The following is a 19,067-nucleotide window of genomic DNA, read 5'->3' as shown; positions in this document are numbered from 1 at the left end:
AATATGAGTATTTCCCTACAGAAGTAAGTTCTTGTGAAACACTAGAGGAATTTCACTGGCTGTGCACTTTTACAACTTTAGCATGAAATTTCACAGCAACTATCATGGAACAGGACCAGGATTAAGAAGAAATAAAAGTAAAAAGAATTCACCTATTACTAGGGAAAAACACGAGATGCTAACTGGAAGGAAGTGGCATCTATAGAAGTCTGAGCATTTTCCAGGAACAATCTCCTTCCAATGGAAGAAATTTCTTTGAACTTATTCCAATTCCCGTGTATGACTCCATCCTACCTACATCCACCTGTTATGCATATCATTACCCTTCCCTCTTATAAAAATCTGTCTCTCCTGATGCTACCATCCCAGGTTCGACAAGACAGGTAAGTGAACACTGTGAGAAGATTAGAGCCTAGCAAGAGTTGGACTTCACCCATTTCAGAAGCAGGTGAGGAGGGTCCCTGACCTCAGGAAACACAGAAGCCCTGACACAGCAGTGCTTGTCCTGGGAGCCCTCAGGGAAAGCAGGGGACATTCCCACAATCATTTCAAATTATAGAAAGCAAGTCCTACAGTGATGATGAGTGTATTTCTGGAGGATTAGACAAAGGAGAAGGGGAAAGGCAATGAGGTCTCTGGATACCCTCTCTGTCCACATCTCCTTCAGAGACAGGGTCCTCATCCACAGACATCATGCGACCTCCCATGGCACCATACAGCATGTCCTGGATGCTGATCTCCAGCCTGGTGCTCCTATCTCAAGTCCAAGGTAAGATTTATCTATCAGAAAAGGTAAAAGGACCCTGAGAGTCTCCTGTGGCAATGGTGAGCTGCACCTGATCTGAGGAAACTGCTCAAAATTCATCCACCATCCTTCTTCCTGGTTAACAGTAGTGGGTTCCCCAGAAGCCAATCATAAATGGAACCAGATGACCTGCCACTTTGTCAGGAATCCTAATTTACGAACTTGGGTTAAAGATGAAAGGCATTAAAGGTCAGTAATGACACTTACAGAAGGCAGGTATTGGAGAACACAATGTAGGAACTGTCAGACAAGGGTTGTGTAAAACTAAATGAGGCAGAAAGGTAAAAGGCAATAGATGCTCCCGATTTAAAGGACCTATTTCAATATCAAGAGAGCACAGGAAAAGGAGATAGGAATTCAGGATTCTAGACAATATCCATGGGAAGCCCTCATCACTGTTCACTTGTCCATCCAGTTACCACTCTGCATTTTGCATATCCCTTTTTCTCTCCCTCCACTCCAGGAGAAAAGTCTGAAGACAAAGTCAGCTCACCAGGAAGCAACTGTCCCAAAGGTGCCAAGGCCTTTGGCTCCTATTGCTATTTCCTGTTTAGAACACCCAGATCCTGGTATAATGCAGATGTGAGTACTTAGAGATCAAGTGGGGAGTCACAGGAAAAAGGACAAGTGGGTCACAGAGGAAGAGGTCTCCAAAATCCAAGGTCATGGGAAAGAGAGTGAGCGACCTCCCTTTGTCTTGACACTCCTTGCTGAGATCCGTGCTCCATCTTATTCTCTTTCCTTCCCTTGCAGCTGGCCTGCCAGAAGCGGCCCTCAGGACACCTCGTGTCAGTGCTCAGTGCAGCTGAAGCGTCCTTTGTAGCTTCTCTGATCAAAAGCGTTTCAAACACCTACAGCTATGTTTGGATTGGGCTCCATGATCCCACACAGGTGTGATTTCATCTTTGCCTCTCTGTTATCTATCACTTGGTTACTATCATCCAGGTTCACCCTCCTGTACCTACCAAGCCAGAATGCCCAAACCCATAGACCTAGATTCGGAGTTGCATTTGGAACCAAAGGAAATCCTTGATACCACCTGAAGAGTTGGGTTTTGTGCAGGGACCTAGTGTGCAGATTACTTAATCTGCCTATTTTCAAGTGTTATGCTGTTCTCATATGAAGCTTTGGTAATCAGTTTCCTGAGCCTCATGGAGTCTTCACATATTATTTCATGAGAATTCCAAATAGAAATGATATCAAGATTTGCTCTTTATCAGACAGAGATTTTTGCGATCCTCATAGGAAGCTACAAATGGTCCACCAATCATGTTGGGCAAGAAACATCTTATTTTGAGTGGACCCAGAGTTCCTGTGATTATTGGCTGATATAGCTCAAAGAGTGAGGACTTCAGAGAGAGTATTGCATTAGAAGGCTGTCAGCAGCCTGTGGAAAAGCAGACTAAACTCCATGAGGCTGGGAAGGAAGTCAGATGTTCCAGAAAGAGATCACAAAAGCAGAGGTTAAATGCTACTTTCTTTACCTGGCTGCTCCTTTACTCTACAGGGAAATGAACCCGATGCAAATGGCTGGGAATGGAGTAATGATGATATACTGGATTACTTTAACTGGGAGAGGAATCCTGCCACTGCCACAGACCGTGGTTACTGTGGGAGCCTGTCACGAACCTCTGGTAAGAGATAAGAGCCTTTTCTGCCCAGTCTTTTCTACACCTCTTTCCCATTCCTGGGCCTGACCTTCAGGGAATCCTGTTGAACTAGGAAATGTAGTAATGGTTTGCTTTCTCCTGCCTCCTTTCATCTCTCTTTTCTTTTTGTCTATTTTCTCTGGAAAGGAAAGATGATAGAGAGTTGGTAAAACCTAGGCCAGAACCTGAGATGTTTCTTTATTGAATTTGTATGAGCCAGCAGTCCCATTCACTTCAACTATTTTGTCTTTCCAGCATATCTAAAGTGGAGAGATTACAATTGCAATACGCAGTTACCCTATGTTTGCAAGTTCAGAGGCTAGGATGGATAGCAACCAGAATTTGCATGCAGCTAACCATGAGCAAAACTGGAGTTTTCTCTCACCACCTCCAAACCTGAGCCTTGCTTCTGATCATCCCTCCTCTACTTTACTTCTCACCTGAATTTGTCCTTCTGTATTGTGCATTGTGGCTTGAGGTTTCAAAATCAGTAATAAAGTTTTAGTTTAGACTTGCACGAATTTCTCTGTGTCACAATACTTTGTGGAAGCTGGTGGATTGTTTGAAGATGGTAACTCTAAGATTTGTCCCTTTCTAACTTGACCCATGCCTACAGGAATATGCCTAGGTGTCATCTCTACCAGTGTATTGTGATGAGAGTGTTGATATTGTTCATGAAGTACTGTGTTGTCTTCAGGTGAAGATGACGCCCAAGATTCCTCCTCATGTTGTGACACAACTAGCTTTAGGGATTCTGTCATTACTTAACAGTGTTTCTTAAATTATTTTCTGTGCAGTATCATTTTTTCTTAGTATACAATCCATAATGAACTATAAGATATAACAAGAAATGAATGACTACATGTGGTTACATTGCTGACAAAGAATTACTGGACATGGTTATTTCTTTCTTTCAGGCACATACAAAAAATAGGAAGCTATTTTAAACCAATATCTTTTCTTTGGACTTATCAGGGAAATAAGGTAGCAAGCAAATATCTTCCTGACCTTTTCAGAAGCATTCAAATAAATATAAAGTCCATTTTAATTTCTGTTTACCTGGACCAGATACCTATAGAACTATAGATTGTTTGCAACATATAAATTATAATTTTGAAAAGTTGCTTAATTCTTTTGTAGAGTGGCATTAACAGTGAAAACTCCCAGAAAGTTGTATCCCTGGGGAGGTTTTTATCACTGCCTGGGTTTTGTACACCACATTCTCATGAAGAAGTTTAAGAATAATTTGCTCATGCCTCTGGTGGGAAAAAGAGAAAAGCAACCATTTGTAATTAGCCTGGGACATTCTCTATACAAAAAGTTTATTTCCAAGTAAAAATACCTTGTGAGGATCTTAAGATGTGTAGAGGTAAGGTAGTTCCCAACTTTAGCCTTTTCTGTCCTTCTTGTGTTGCCTAAAATGGAGAGAGCTAAAAAACATTTTCAAAGAGCATGACCCTGGAACACAGTTCATAAAAATATCAAGATCTAATTATGAGATTGCATGATCCTTTCTCTAATACAGATAATAGCACATGAGTGGGGACCCAGTAGAATAGTAATGTATAATTGGAAGAGTTGCATCTTATTTCTTTTTCTTTCATTGCTGGGACAAAATACTACACTCCCAAAGTGAAGGTAGAAAAGGTTTATTTAGCTTACTGTTTGTGGAAGTTTCTACCCATACTCAGCTGGCTCTAAGGCAGGGTGGCATGGCTGACCACAAGGGACAATAACAAAAAGGACAAAAAGTGGGGAAAGCATGCCTCCTTCCTTCCCTTATATTGTCTGCCGGCTACTTACTCCTGGGTGGGTGTAGCACTCACACTGCTCTAGACAACAAAGAAATCACAAACACTAGACTCAGCCACCTCTTTGATGGCATGCAATTTGGGGGATATTTACACAAACCACAAGTTGCAAATACAGAATTTCTTTAAGGAAGAGCTCTTAGAAAATTCCAAAGGCAATGGAAAAAATAAAACCAACGTAAGTAGAGAAATTTTAACTTCATGGCTCCATAGTTACAGCAAACATTAAACACAAACCAAAACTTACAGAAATTTGTCAGTCTCATAGAAATCCAAAGAAATTGTGAACTGGCTAGTTTATCTTGAAGGCAAAAATCAAACATCAGAACTGGACTCATATGATACAAATTGTGGAACCACAAATAATACAGGATACTTAAGATTGCCTACTGTGATAAGGAGGTTTATTGAAAAAAGCAGGTAATAATAAAGAAAAATGTATATTATAAGCAGAAATATGAAAAATCTATAAAAAAATAAAATACTAAAGTCAAAACCATTGTAATAGAAATACGGATGTCTTTGATTGGTTCCTAAGTCTCATGCAGATGAGCATGTGAAGAACTACTGAGCTTGAAGATTTGGCAATAGTAATTTTCTAAATTTAAATGCAAAGAGAAGATAGAATGAAAGCATGAAACAGCATATTCAATGACTATGGGGTAATTTAAAAAGCTTAAAGTTATGCATAATAGTAATAATGGGAAAAGGAAAACAGAAAGGGCAGAAATGAATTTCTCCCCACCAAGAACAGGAATCCTGTTCATGTCAGCCAGTGTGCTATAAAGCGATTGCCACAGGTTTTCCACAGAGTGACTCCAGCATCACTTAGCTGTGACCCGAAGAGGGCAGAGAAACCTGGATCTGCTCTGCAAATATGCAGAGCAGCGTGATGTAGGAGAGATATGTAAAAGGGAAGACACTGACGCCCAGGTCAGAGAGTGTGACACTAAACCCAGAACACAGCAGGCACTTACAGTTTATTCCTCTAGAAACTGGAAAGGCCAGAGACAGCATGATGAGGTCCTTCCTACCAGTCTTGGTGCAGCACAGAGTTCCTCAGGGCAGGCTGAGACTGATAGGAAATTATGGACCGAGAGAGGGTGAATGACACCTGGGCTGGTTGATGTTGGCAATATTTTAGACAAGAAAATCCTGTGGAGAGAAGCAGCAGCAACATCTGCAATATTCAGCCTCCTCCTCTAACAAATTGATTAAGGCAATTGGCTCCACAGACACCTGCAGTGGATCATGCCCAGAGCACAGCTTACGACCATGACATATGTTTAAAGGGAGTAACAACCTTCATAGCTTCAGGCAGCAAATTGTTTGGCCCACAGTGGGAAAATAGCTCCATGGCTTCTCCCAATCAGACTCAATCTCTCTCAAATCCCCTCAACACTTTTCCTTTTACTCAGCTATAAAATAATTCCAACAGAGTCTGAGCTTCTATTTTTTGTCTGTTGATATTTTTCTTATTTCCTTTTTCTCCCAGTAACATATTCTTCATTTTCCCCTTCCTGTTTCTTTCTTGCCTAATCTCCACATCGTGCACCAACCACAAACAGCAATATAACGTGATCTAGTAGAGGTATGTATAAAAGGATGAAATTATTAAAAGTAAGTTTAATGTTTATAAATGATGTATGGCTGGATATGTTGATCCTCTTTTAACCAATGAATTTCTTTCCTTACAACACAGCCACAGGGCTCAACTCAAATTAAACAGGTTGAAAAAAGCATCTCTTGACAAATAAAGTCAATAATGCAAAACTGGGAAACAGAACCTGGCTAAAGAGACCTCCAATACATACTAAAAACAGATTATTTGATCTCATCTCATGACACATACACAGAAAAAAAAAAATAGAGACATAAGAAACAGGCAAAAAAATACTTCCAAAGACTGCCAGTTCTCCCAAATCAGACCCAAGAGGCACTGATAGAGAGGAAAGCAAACACCAGATAGTTGAGCTGTATAAAATTGTTAAAGAGGCAGAAAAAACAAAAAACTGAAAATTTTCAGTCAGCTTAAAGTTTATATAATTCAAAAATATTGTAACTATCAAGCAATATCATCATGGGAGATGCAGGAAAAAAAAGGGGGGGGGAGTGCTGACCAAAACAATTCAAAACATGAGTGACAAATCTACCAAATAAATAGACCAAAAGAATACCAAACAGAAATCCTAGAAATAAAGAATTCTGTTGAATTTATGTAGGGCACAAATGACAGATCAGAAATCAAGGGTAAATGGAATCACCTGATCATTCTCAGAGAAACCTTAAAAATGATGAGAACACAAGAAATATTCATCTGATGGCTAAGAGATGATATTAAAATTGACCTAAGATTTATTGGAGTTAGACTGGATAGCACTCATGGAGTTAAAAGAAAAATATATTTACAGAAATCCTAGTAGAAATATTTCGAATTATGGTGAAATAACTTGACATAAAGGTAAGTGAGGCCTACAAAACACCAAATAATTACAACGAAAAAAAGAAATTCTCCATGACACATCACAGTTAAAATTCCAGAAGTCTAGCACAGAGACAAAAATCTTAAAAATTTTCAGGGAAAAGCAATAAATCACTTAAAATGGTAAATCAACCAGTATCACAGCATACTTTCCATCATAAACTTGAAAGGCCAGAAGAGCTTGGAGTGACATATTTCAATGCCCTTTCTTAAATAAAACCAACTTCCAACCCAGAATAACATAACCTGAAATATGTCTTTCAAAATTGTTGGAGAAAAAAGGACATTTGACTAAAATGAACATATTAAAAATCATGAACACGAAATCAGGACTTCATAAAACACTCTAGAATATTCTAGATGGAGACAATAAAACCTGCAAAGACAAAAGCTCAGATGGAGTGAATACATAAAAAAAAAAAAAACAGTTAAAAAGAGAAAAATAAAGGTGTCAGCAACAATGACAGTATGCAATGATACCAAGAAGTCAAGCCCTTTTAGTAATAACTCTCGATGTTTACGGTCTCAACATCCCATTGAAACAGATTGGCAGACTAAATCAAAAAACAAAACCTGATGGTCAGTCTCATATAATCCAAATAGAAATTCACGGACTACAAATCAAAGGTTGAAAAACAATATTCCATGCAAGCAGGGGTGGCAATTTTATTCTCAAAGTTAAATCCAAGCTAAAAGTAATTAGAAGAGGTAAAGAAGCTCACTACATATTAGTTATGAGAACAATTCAACAAGAAGAGATAACAGTGTAAATATGCATACAGTGAATATTGGTTCACTTATCTTCATAAAACAAATATTAATGGACATGGAAGAACAAATGATTGCCAACACAGTCAGAACGGTTGACGTCAATAATCCACTTTGACAAATAGATCAACTAAACAAAAATTAACAAGGAAATATCAGATTTGAACTATACCTTCAAACAAATGGATTTAGTACATATTTACAGAGTATCCTATCTTTTTGTAACAGAATACTCATTCTTCTGAGCAAACCACAAAACTTTCTTCAAAATAGATCACATACTTGTTCAAAAAGCCCGCTTAAATAAGTACAAAAGAGTCAAAGTAATTCCTGGTAACTAATCACAGCAGACTAAAACTTGAACTCAGTTGTAAAAGAAATCACAGAAAGTTTGCAAACGTCTGAAAATTAAATAGAAGACTCCTGAACACTCAGTGGGCCACAGAAGAAATGAAGGAAGAAATTAAATAATACTTGGAGTCAAATAATGCTAGTATAACATACCATAATCCCTAGGACACAATGAAAGCAGTCTTAAAAGGGTAATATATTGCTGTGAATGCTCACATCAGAAAACAATGAGCTCAAACAAGTTAATTAATGATACATTGTAGGATACGATAAAAACTGTAGCACACATTGTACAAATGCAAAACTAGTAAAAAGAAGGAAACCACAAACATTAGGGCAGAAATTAATGAAATTGAGACTAAAAATCAAAACAAAGCATCATTGCATTGAAGAGCTGGTTTTTCAGAAAAAATAAACCCAATAGACAACCATTTGGTAAGTTTAAGACAAACTTTCCAAAAGAAGAAATGAAAATATATGCATCCATGTACTAATATACACATTCAGAATTGAAAAAGGAGGCTGTGGCAGGAGGATTGCTGTGAGTTCAAGGCCAGCCTGCACTACAAAGTGAGTTCAAGAGCAGCCTTAATTAATTACATAATGAAATCCTTTCTCAAAATAAAATAAAGAATGAGGGAAAAAAAAGGAAGGAAGGAAGGAAGGAAAGAAGGAAAAGAAAGAAAGAAAGGAAGGAAGAAAGAAAGGAAGGAAGGAAGGAAGGAAGGAAGGAAGGAAGGAAGAAAGAAAGAAAGAAAGAAAGAAAGAAAGAAAGAAAGAAAGAAAGAAAGAAAGAAAGAAAAACAAAGGAAAAGGTATAGTCACAATGAAGGTGACCAAAATCCAGCAGATCATTAGTAACTGCTATAAAATTTGCATAGTAAGTCCCTGGCTTATGAACATTCAAGTTGTGACCTTCCACAGGGTTCATATGTGACTTACCTTGTTAGCTTAGAAATGAATTCAAGTTACGAATGTTCTCCTAGAGTGGAACTCATTTATAAGTCAGGGCTTACTATACTTCAACTACTAAAACAAAAAAACAAAAAAACAAAACACACACACACACACACAAAACTCTGCTCCAATAAATTGGAGAATTCAGAAAAAGGATAATTCCTAGATGAACCAAGAAGATATAAAAACCCTGAATAACAGGCAAATAAAAGTAAGCAGTAATAATAATTAAAAAAAAAAAAAAAACTACCAAGAAGAAACCAGGATCTGGTGGATTCAATGCTGCATTCTTAAAGAACTTCAGGGAAGATCTAATGCCAATAACTATCAAACTCTTTAATAAAATTGAAAGGAAAAGAATACTTCCAAACTCAATCTTGGAAGCTATCCTTATTCCAAAACCAGACAAAAACACACACAAAAATGATAACTATGTGTCAATTTCTTTAATGAAGATAGATACAAATATTTTCTTTCTTTCTTTCTTTCTTTCTTTTTTTTTTTTTTTTTATTGGTACCGGGGATCGAACTCATGACCACCTGCTTGCAAGGCACGTGCTTATGCCACTGAGCTAAATCTCCAGCCCCGATACAAATATTTTCAACAAAATACTTTCAAATATTATACAAGAAATCATGATATAGATGACACATAATGATCAAGTAAGTTTTATATCAAGGATGCAAGTATGGCTCAACATTTATTGACAAATCAGTGTAATACACCACATGAATGAACGTAAAAATAAAAATCTCACAGTCACTGTTATATTTTGTGTCTGAACGTCCCCCCAAAACCTCATGTGGTCATAGGTGTGGGCTTCTAGAGTTTGTCATGGTCCAATGCAGGGATTATGGGTATGAGTGCTATATGTAGGATAGTTATGGGTGTGTGATCTACCTACAGTACAAGGGACAGAAAGAGTCTTCTCTTGTGCTTCTCCCTTTTGATTTTTGCGGCTTTTGCTGTCTTCAAGATGCCATGAACATTTTCCCCTCGGCCAAGCCACCCTGTCTTGGAGCCAGCTTAATATGACTGAAACCTTCACAAAATGTGAGCTAAACAAACTACCTTCCTTAACTTTGGGTGTTGGGTATTTTGTCTCAGCAATGAAAGAAAAGTAACCAACATAATGGTATTAATAGGTACAGAAAAGCTTTTGGCAAAAATTCAATATTCATTCAGGAAGAGAACTTAGAATAAAATAGGAACATAGTGACTTTATCTCAATCTGATAAAAGCCATTTATGACAAATGAATGATCAACACCTTAGTAAATGGGGAAAGGCTGAAAGTCTTTCTTCTATAGTGAGGAACAAGATAAACATGTTCACTGTCAGCACTCCTGTCTAGTATAGGTCTGAAACATTAACCAAAGCAAACAAGCATGAGAAAGAAAAGAAAATGATGCACATTGGAAAGAAAGAAGTCAACTTAAAATTATGTTCAAATTACAAGATCTTCTACATAGTAGAGAATCCATTAAAAGGCTTCTAGAATTAGTTACTAAATCTAGCACGCAGAAAGATACAAAATAAACACAAAAATTAATTGGAGGTCTGTACATCAATTGTTAACCCACCAAGAAAGAAATTGGGAAAATGATAGCATTCACAATGCATCAAGAACGATTAAATAAGTAGTAACTAAGCTAAGCAAAGAAATGAGAATTTAAAAATTGAAATTACATTCCTACTCTGAAGGAGCACACTGAAGAGAAAAAATATCAGAAAATTAAAAGTTATTGCTTGTTTCTGGACAGGCAGAATCAACAAAATGGCCATAATTAAAACACTGACATACAGACAATGCAATTCCAATCAAAACATCAACAGCATGTCTCACAGATGTAGAAAGAAAATGATCTTAAGCTTATATAGAATCAGAAGAGATCCAGCATAGCAAAAACAGTCCTGGGTCACAAAAGAAGAAGGCATCACAGGTAGAGATTGAAAATTATATTACAACAACAGTAGAAATAGCATGATATCAGCACAAAAACAGACATGGCTCAAAGACACAGAATCAAGGATGCAGAAAGAACACCCCCTGCACATTCAATCATCTAGTCTTTGACAAAGGGGCCAAAATCATACTATAGAGGAATGGCAGTCTCTTTTGCACATTGGTGTTAGGAAAACTGGTTACATATGCCTGAAGATTGAAGCTAGACCCATTTCTCTCACAGGGCACTAAACCAAAAATCCAAAATGACTTAAAGATCTAAATATTAAGGGTATATGGTAAAAAAAGATATGATTGTTTTAAGTAATGGAGCAACGGAGTATTACTCAGTCATAAATTAGGAAAAACTTGAGAGTTTTATAGATAAATGGATGCAACTCGAGACCTTATTCATAGGTGAAATAAATTAGAAGCACATGCGTAAGCATCACATTATCTCCCTAATGTGAAAAGTTGAATGAGTAAATAAGATCAAAACTGTACCATAGAAACAGAAATTGGAAGAAACTGTTCAGAAGGAAAGAGAATCTGGGACGGGGAAAGAGAAAAGAAGGATGGAAAAAGGAAAAAAAAAACCGTGTGTGTGTACAAGACAGTTAAGATAATTAAACTATTAATTTCTCTTGGTTCATTGGAAAAAAACATTTTTGCTAATATTATTTTGGGCAACTTTTCATGCCTATAGCTTGTACTCTGAGCAACTACTTTAAAGGTAACAATAAGCAAGGTATTAATCATGAATAATATCTTATTATCTTGTTAGGAATTTTTTTGTCTCTTTAAAATAAAATTTAAAAAATATTAAAAGAAATATTTAACTTGTTGCAAGATAAAGTAGGTGAAATTCTTGAAGTCGTACATGAAAGCAAGGACTTTCCAAATAGAACTGTTAAATGCAGAAGAAATAACATTATAAATCGACACACTGGAATTTATTAAAGTAAAAATCACTTTGAACAGAAAAGGAGAATGAAATAAAAACTGACAGATTGGGAAAATTTATAGGATGGGGAAAACATTTGACAGCTACAACTTGGATGAAGGACTAATAGATAGAATATATAAAGAGTTGAAAAAATTAGACCCCTTAATGTAAAAGATTTAATTAAAAACTGGGTAACTGAAATGAACAAATACTTCTCAGAAGTTCAAATGACCAATAAATACAGAAAAGTGTTCAAATGACTGTTAAAGAAATGCAAATCAAGAGAACACTCAGATTCCATCTAACACTGGAAAGAATGGCTATCATCAAGAAAACAAATAGTAGCCAATAGTGATGAGGCTCTGGAGAAAAAGAAACTCTTATACATTGTTGATGGAAGTGTAGACCAGTGCCATCACTAGGGAAAAGAGTGTAGAGATTCCTCAGAAAACTGAAAATAGAAATTACATGCAAATCAGATATTTTAGGTATCTTCCCCAAAGAGTTAAACACATATTTATAACAACAGAATTTGTAATAGCTAAATCATGGAACCAGTGCCTATGTCCATCAATAGATGAAATGACAAAATGCATTATTTATACAGAAAGGAATACTACTTTGCTATAAAGAAAAACAAACTTTATTTATAGGAAAATGAATGTACCATGAAATCATAATTTGAAGTTAAATTAAGTCATACATCCAAGTTCAAATATTGAATGATTTCTCTTACATGAGAAACCCAAAGTATAATAAGTCAAAAACAAAATAAAATGAGTAATATAGATGATAAGAAACACAGTGGTACCCCTTTCATAAATGGAAAGGTGACCAATAGCTAGATGGAGGGAGATGGGGGCGGGTAAACAAGACACAAGGTAAAAAGAACTAAACTATTTTGTGTGTTTATACCAACTATCCAGACAAATGTAACCACTATCACAAACAGGTGCTAATAAAGAAAGAAAACTAAAATAAATAAATGGTGTATGTTTTCTAAAATTGATGTGATCATTCTGACACCAGTTCTCAGACCTAGGAAACTCCGTGAACACCAAGTAGGATAAACAATAACAACCAAGTTTAAGTACACTGTACTCAACCTACACAGCACCATTAGAAAATCTTGAAAACATGCAGGTATACATGGGAAAGTTTATTATAGAGCAAGCATAATAATCAGAATGGAGTTTTCATGAGATGACTAAAATTAAATATTTAATGTGCTGAAAAATACCTAACTATGCTTTTATACACAGAAATTTCTAACTGTACTTTTATAGACAGTTAATGCTATTCTTAAAAAGTGAGGGAGAAATACATTCTGGGAAAAATAAAATCTCTGCTAATTCATTTTAAGCTGAAAGAACCCTGCCAGAAATGTTAATAGAAGTTCTTTAGAATTTCTTAAGGGAGGTAATAGAGGTTCAAACATCAACAAATGTCACTAAAATGTCACCAGAAAATCATTAGTGAGAACTACAAAGAATTGTATAGTAAGTTTCTGATTTATGAACATTTGAGTTCTATTTAAAGCAACTATTAAAAAGTTATGATGAGTTACAATGAAAAATTTTTAAATCAAGCTGAAATATAACATTTGCTTCATCTACTTCTTATTTTTAAAAAGGGTAACTAATTGCCTGTGTTCATTTAATTTTCAGTGATTGAAAATTACTGTGTTCTGTAAGCAAAAATACCACTACAGAAAACAGAATGCTATGAAAAGAATTATTTTTATTGTCAAACACTATTGGTATATTACAGAAATGTTAAAATTGTAATAAAAGGATAATACTTTGCAGCAAAGTTTGCTAGCATTATGACTAATCCACAAGTTAGGGCAAATGCTATGGTCTCAAACCATAATCATTGTGTTTTCTTGAGTCAAATAGGAAAGAATAAAAAAAACCAGTTTGTAGATGATTGTAGCCTACATAAGTGAAATGAATGACAGCAACGTCATAAGGGATGAGAAAGCAGAACTTACACCCAATTATCTTACAATTAATTTTTCTTTTTTGTTTGTTTAATGATCTAATTGCAGTTTAAATATTGCATTGCATGATGTATATCTTACATATTAAGAATTTTATTTTATTTTATTTCCTTATATTTATTTACTGATGAAATAGAGCCATTAGTACCTCAGAGTTTCCCCCTGCTGGCTTTTCTAAGTATATCTTTTTGTTGTACCACAAAATGCATCTCTATGTTGGTGTTTCCTCCAGGTTAGTGGTATATGTTAATACGGGGTCCTCACACTGTTCTAATCTCAAATTGCTCTTACAGTTTCCAAAATGTTGAGGATATTGAAGAATTTGTGTTAATGTGTGTTACTTGTTAAATTGCACATGGTAATGGTTTGGATTATTTATGTTTATAAATAATAAACATAAATATAACTGTTGGCAGATTCTTTTATTATTCTTTTTCATGGATGAAAACTTCCTCATAACTGATGCACAGAAAAATTCGTTCTTCAAATACTCCTGTATTTTAAGGGAAAAAATGGGGTGTTTCTATTGAAATTGTACTAAGTCTTTGCCTACAATTTACCTTTTTAAATATTGTAGATAAATTGCTAAAATTAATAGCCAAATATAACACTAATATTTTGTTTTAAAAAGAAAAAGAAAAAAAATGAGCCACGGGTTCTACTGAAGCTATGGCATCTGTCCTGCTTAGTTCTTCAAATACATTTACTACTTAATGGTTTTAACAACTGTATAATTTTAAAAATTTTTGAAAACTTGCTAATAACCTTTGTTCAGAATTTAATAGATTATTTAATACAGGATATCAACTGCATAATGCAAATTGCTTGAATTGCTTTTATTTCAGGCAAATCAAATTAAATCAAACTATCAAACTACAAAAGAATGTCAATTTTGAAAATGTCAACAAAATGACAATTTAAATAACTGAAGTTCATCAGCTTGTTTTTGAATTAAAAAGGACATTGCATGAGAAGAGTGAAATAAAACTCAATGTTAAACAAACATTATTCTTCATTGACAACCACTATACTGCATGCAGCATGTGAACTTTCCATGTAGTCATATACTGCACTAAAAAAAAAAAAATTCAAGGAATCACTACTTATTGCCACTGCTTCTCATAGTCCAAGGACATAAAGTGAAAATGCTGTGTTTATTTCTTAGAAATTCATGGATATAAAGGGTACAAATTGAAATCCCTGACTTAATGTGATCTAAAGCACCAGAATATTTTCTTGTTGTTTCTGTGGCTCTACCATACAAATGTCAACACAAAGAAGACATCAAATAAGATTCTATTATCCTAAAGCAAAATATTAGTTTCAAAGCCACTCAGAAAAGGTCTTAAAGACCATGTGAGTGTGGGATCATAATCTGATCATGCTATTCTGAGATACCCTGCTGTCAGGAACTGAGAAACAGTTTCTGTCTCCCACACAGAGGCAGGTGGAAGATAAGCCAGTTTAGCTGTGTTATTTTGGAGGTGGTTGGACAACTGACTCACAAGATCCTTCAGCTTCCTTTACTTCTTGCTGCAAAACTGAAGCAAAAATTCTGAGCCATGATTTCCTCTCTCGGTGTAAATTCATTCTTTTCCTTCCACTAATACAAGTGTCTTCACAAATACTTCCAATTCCTGACTCTTGTATTTTTAAATTATTAGTGTGTTTTAAACGTGGCTAGACAGGGTATAATGGGATGCATAAGTACACATACAGAGTCAGATCTTCCAGGTAAATCAAAGCTACATGGCTGATGCATATTTTCCTTAATATCCTAGGCCATGAAATTTTCACACTTTGTAAACCACAGTCCCATAAGGCTGTCTTCACTCCCTTCAGCTTCTCAGAAAATCATATCTGGGAGAGTGTGGAGAGAGTTCAAACTTCAAGGATTCCTGGAAACAGAGCTGCCCTGCTAACAGGAAAAAGGCAACATCTGTGGTGATTCTCAGTCTTTTGCAGGAAAAGTCTCCTCCCATTAATTGGAATCTGCTGGAATCCATGCCAAGCCCAACACCTGACCTCCCTGTCCTGCTTTTGAATTCCAGGTAGTAATGTCTGGCCCCTCCTTCAGAACCTCTTATAAAAGTCCAGGCTTTGCTGCCCTAACAGTCATCAGGTTCTAGCAAGAGGCAAGAGAGGTAAGTGGGAGCTGAAAGAAATTCAGAAGCTGAAGATATGCCCCTGTCTCAGAGAACGCAGGGACTGAGACTTAGCAGAGGCTGCCCTTGGAGGTGTCATAGGATGGAGAGAAGACAGATTTCCCAAATCCTTTCAAATTATACGAGGGAATGGGTATGCTCAAGATCATAGCATCCCTTTCAGGAGTAGACACAGGAGAAGGAAAGAGGCAATGGTAACTCTGCATGTCCTCTCCCTGAACGCATCTCTTTCAGAGAATCTGATTGTCTCATCTCTCACTGACACAATGCTGCCATCCACGGCTCTCAGAGGCATGTCCTGGGCGCTGCTGTCCTGCATGATGCTCCTTTCTCAGGTGCAAGGTGAGATTTCTCTGGTGCAAGATCAGAACCAAAACGGGACAGAAGGATCCTTTGTGTCCCCTGTGGTAACAGTAGGATGTACCCCACAAGAAAAATTTCATCAAGTTCTCCATTCTCCTGTCTTGCTTCTGGTTGCTGTGAATGCACCCCCAGTGGTCCATTAACAGTGGAACCAAATGTCTTTTCACTTGGTCAGGAACTTATCAGTTACATTAATGGGTTGAAGTGGGAAAGGGTGAAAAGCTATTGATCAATTTTAGGGAAGAGTAGGAATTGGAGAACTGAAGGTAGGAACTGTGAGCCCAGAGTTAGAAGCATAGTGGAACTTGGAATTAGGGAAAAGGATAATGTGAGAAGGGATGCTTCTCCAAATAGTGGGCTTATTGTAAATGTTTCTCAAAGAATGTGGAAGCCACGATTACAGATTTAATACCCCAGGGTAGGTCTCGCGATCATTCATCCACCTGTCTCTATTTCTTCTTCTACCCCAGCTGAAGACTCCCAGGATAAAATCGCATCTCCACGCATCAGTTGTCCCAAAGGCTCCAAAGCTTATGGCTCTTATTGCTATGCCTTCTTTAAGACACCAAAGTCTTGGGTTGATGCTGATGTGAGTACTTACTGGTGGGGTTGAGGGTGAAAGAGAAAAAGACATGAGGGTCACAGGGTGAGGTATTCTCCATCTCAGGGTCTACTGGGAATTGAAATGAACACATTTGTCCTCCAGATAATATTCAAGGTCTACTGGGAATTGAAATGAACACATTTGTCCTACAGATAATATTCTCTTTGACTTAACTCTGCCATATCCCCAGGAGATGTGGGATCCCTTTCATCCTTTGCTTTCTCCACACAGTTGGCCTGTCAGAAGCGGCCCTCGGGACATCTTACATCTGTGCTCAGTGGCGCTGAGGGATCCTTCGTGTCTTCCCTGATCCAGAGCACTGTGACCAGCTATCAATATGTTTGGATTGGACTCCATGACCCAACACTGGTGCGAGTCCATAATTTCTTCTCTCTTAGCTCTAAATTGATTATTGTGTCTTTTTCCTGGATCTGTCTAGGAAGACAGGCAGGGTGTTGACTTCAGATTCTGAGTGATATTTGGAACAAAAGGTTGTCCTTGAACTCAGCCAAGCAAAAGAGTTTTGTGGAAATTCTCAGCCTTCCAATTAATCTTATTGTTTTCAATGTTACATAATTTTTACATAGTCATTTTGAAAGCATTTCTCTGACTTTTAAGGAGCCTTCCCATGGTTCACATTGCCTCTTTTTAGGATAGTTATTCCTTTGAGGTTAGAGGTTTACTAGTAATACAGCATTGCATATATTCAGCAAGAAACATGCTACTTTATGATAAATGTCTCAGACTGCTAAAAGAAGAGGGAGTTCTGGGAACCATCCGGGGAAGCAGAGAAAATTCCACAAAGCTGCAGAGACTGTTCCATCTAACAAATTGTGTCTGCAAAACTGTAATAGTCATTCCCTTCATCCGGCTGCATCCCTCTACCTTACAGGGCCAAGAACCCAATGGAGGTGGATGGGAGTGGAGCAGCACTGACGTGCTGGATTACTTCAACTGGGACAGGAATCCTTCCACTGCCTCTGACCGTGGTTTCTGTGGAAGCGTGTCACGAATCTCAGGTAAAAAGCACAGGAGCACCCTCCCTCCAGCCCTTTCTATCCATTCCCATTTTGAAGTCTTAACTTAGGAAAAACTGGTTGATCATGGAAATGCAATGCTTGTTTATCTGCTTCCTCCCATCTCTTCTCATTTCTGCTGCATTCTATACTTAGTCTCCCAGAATGGGACACTGATGAAGATGAGGGACTAGCGTTAATTTTTCTTTTTTCCCCTCTTGCTTCATCTTCCCAAGTAGCTAGGAGTACAAACATGTGTCTCTGAACATGGCACAAGTTTTTTTTTTTTCAATTTTTATTTTGTATTAGTACATGTTTGCAGTACATAATAATTTTTGGTACATGTGTATACCACAATTTAAATCTTTAACCATGCCCTTTCCCTCCCCTCCCCACTTCTCCCTATATCTCTTGTTCCCCTTTCTTTTTTTTACAAAAGATCTTTCTTTCTCCTATTATCTATTTCTCTGTATCTCTACTACTACTACTACCATTATTATTATTATTATTATTATTATTATTATTATTATCCCTGGCCCTCTATGTTCATAATTTGGGTTTTCATACAAGAGGATACTCGTAACATTTAAGCAGGTGTCTGATTTATTTCACTTAACATGTTGGTTTTGTTCACAAAATCTGCCTACTTAACTCACTTTACCTCTTCTGATACTAGGATTTCTGAAGTGGAGAGATTATAAGTGTGATGTACAGTTGCCTTATGTGTGCAAGTTCAAGAACTAAAGTCGACATTCAGTATCCTCCAATTGTGTGCAACTCATCATGAAAAAGAGTCCAATTTGTGAAGACCTATCTAGGAAGAAAACACTCTTCTTCTACCCCAAAAACCTAAATCCTCCTGGTAATCTTGACTTTTCTACTTTGCTCTCTACCCAGGTGCTTTTCTGTATGTTATGACATAAAGATTCAGAGAAAAAATAATAAAATTTTTGTTTATACCAGTATCATATTTCTTGTATATCTGTGTTCTACTCGTATGCCAGTCTGTATTAGTTTGAAATTATGTAGGAAGGAAACTTTCTTTCAGTTTCTCCCAGACCTATGGGAAAATGTAGAATGATGTACTCTATTAGCATAGTGGGGTAAAGATTTTGGGCGTCCTTATGTTAGATTTTGTTTAAACAATGAAGCTACTTCTCATGCAAACTCTCACTGTCCATGCATCCAGCCAACCCATGTCAC

The 19,067-nt window shown here is 36.8% G+C and overlaps 2 protein-coding genes across 3 annotated transcripts; both read left to right on the top strand.

Moving 5' to 3' along the window:
• The first annotated feature begins 329 nt into the window (after positions 1–329).
• On the top strand, positions 330–2,971 carry LOC100733317 (regenerating islet-derived protein 3-gamma-like). 2 transcript variants are annotated; one of them, XM_063229640.1, is made up of 6 exons: positions 330–448; positions 668–769; positions 1,269–1,387; positions 1,559–1,696; positions 2,313–2,439; positions 2,710–2,971. In XM_063229640.1, the coding sequence occupies exons 2-6, from the start codon at positions 694–696 to the stop codon at positions 2,775–2,777; spliced, it is 528 nt and encodes a 175-aa protein (XP_063085710.1). In that variant the 5' UTR covers positions 330–448; positions 668–693; the 3' UTR covers positions 2,778–2,971. The 2 variants fall into 2 exon arrangements, with proteins under 2 accessions (XP_063085710.1, XP_003468951.1); XM_003468903.2 differs by having other exon boundaries at positions 366–448; positions 689–769.
• A 12,842-nt stretch (positions 2,972–15,813) lies between these two features.
• On the top strand, positions 15,814–18,829 carry LOC100731831 (regenerating islet-derived protein 3-beta-like). The gene is made up of 6 exons (XM_003468964.2): positions 15,814–15,860; positions 16,116–16,223; positions 16,715–16,833; positions 17,080–17,217; positions 17,741–17,867; positions 18,541–18,829. The coding sequence occupies exons 2-6, from the start codon at positions 16,148–16,150 to the stop codon at positions 18,606–18,608; spliced, it is 528 nt and encodes a 175-aa protein (XP_003469012.1). The 5' UTR covers positions 15,814–15,860; positions 16,116–16,147; the 3' UTR covers positions 18,609–18,829.
• The last annotated feature ends 238 nt before the right edge of the window (positions 18,830–19,067 follow it).

This window comes from Cavia porcellus, unplaced genomic scaffold, assembly GCF_034190915.1.
Source record: "Cavia porcellus strain 051 isolate PalLab524CR breed Dunkin Hartley unplaced genomic scaffold, mCavPor4.1 scaffold_18, whole genome shotgun sequence".
Classification (NCBI taxonomy): Eukaryota; Metazoa; Chordata; class Mammalia; order Rodentia; family Caviidae; genus Cavia; species Cavia porcellus.
Note: the sequence above shows the minus strand (reverse complement) of the source record. Positions and strands in the feature narration are given on the sequence as shown.

Bases quoted from the DNA above. Each gene is read 5' to 3' on its own strand.
- LOC100731831 (XM_003468964.2), top strand. From the start codon at position 16,148: ATGCTGCCATCCACGGCTCTCAGAGGCATGTCCTGGGCGCTGCTGTCC. The intron at 16,834-17,079 runs GTGAGTACTTAC...TTCTCCACACAG, and splicing joins AGTCTTGGGTTGATGCTGAT to TTGGCCTGTCAGAAGCGGCC. The intron at 17,868-18,540 runs GTAAAAAGCACA...TTCTGATACTAG, and splicing joins AAGCGTGTCACGAATCTCAG to GATTTCTGAAGTGGAGAGAT.
- LOC100733317 (XM_063229640.1), top strand. From the start codon at position 694: ATGCGACCTCCCATGGCACCATACAGCATGTCCTGGATGCTGATCTCC. The intron at 1,697-2,312 runs GTGTGATTTCAT...TTTACTCTACAG, and splicing joins GGCTCCATGATCCCACACAG to GGAAATGAACCCGATGCAAA. The intron at 2,440-2,709 runs GTAAGAGATAAG...TTGTCTTTCCAG, and splicing joins GAGCCTGTCACGAACCTCTG to CATATCTAAAGTGGAGAGAT.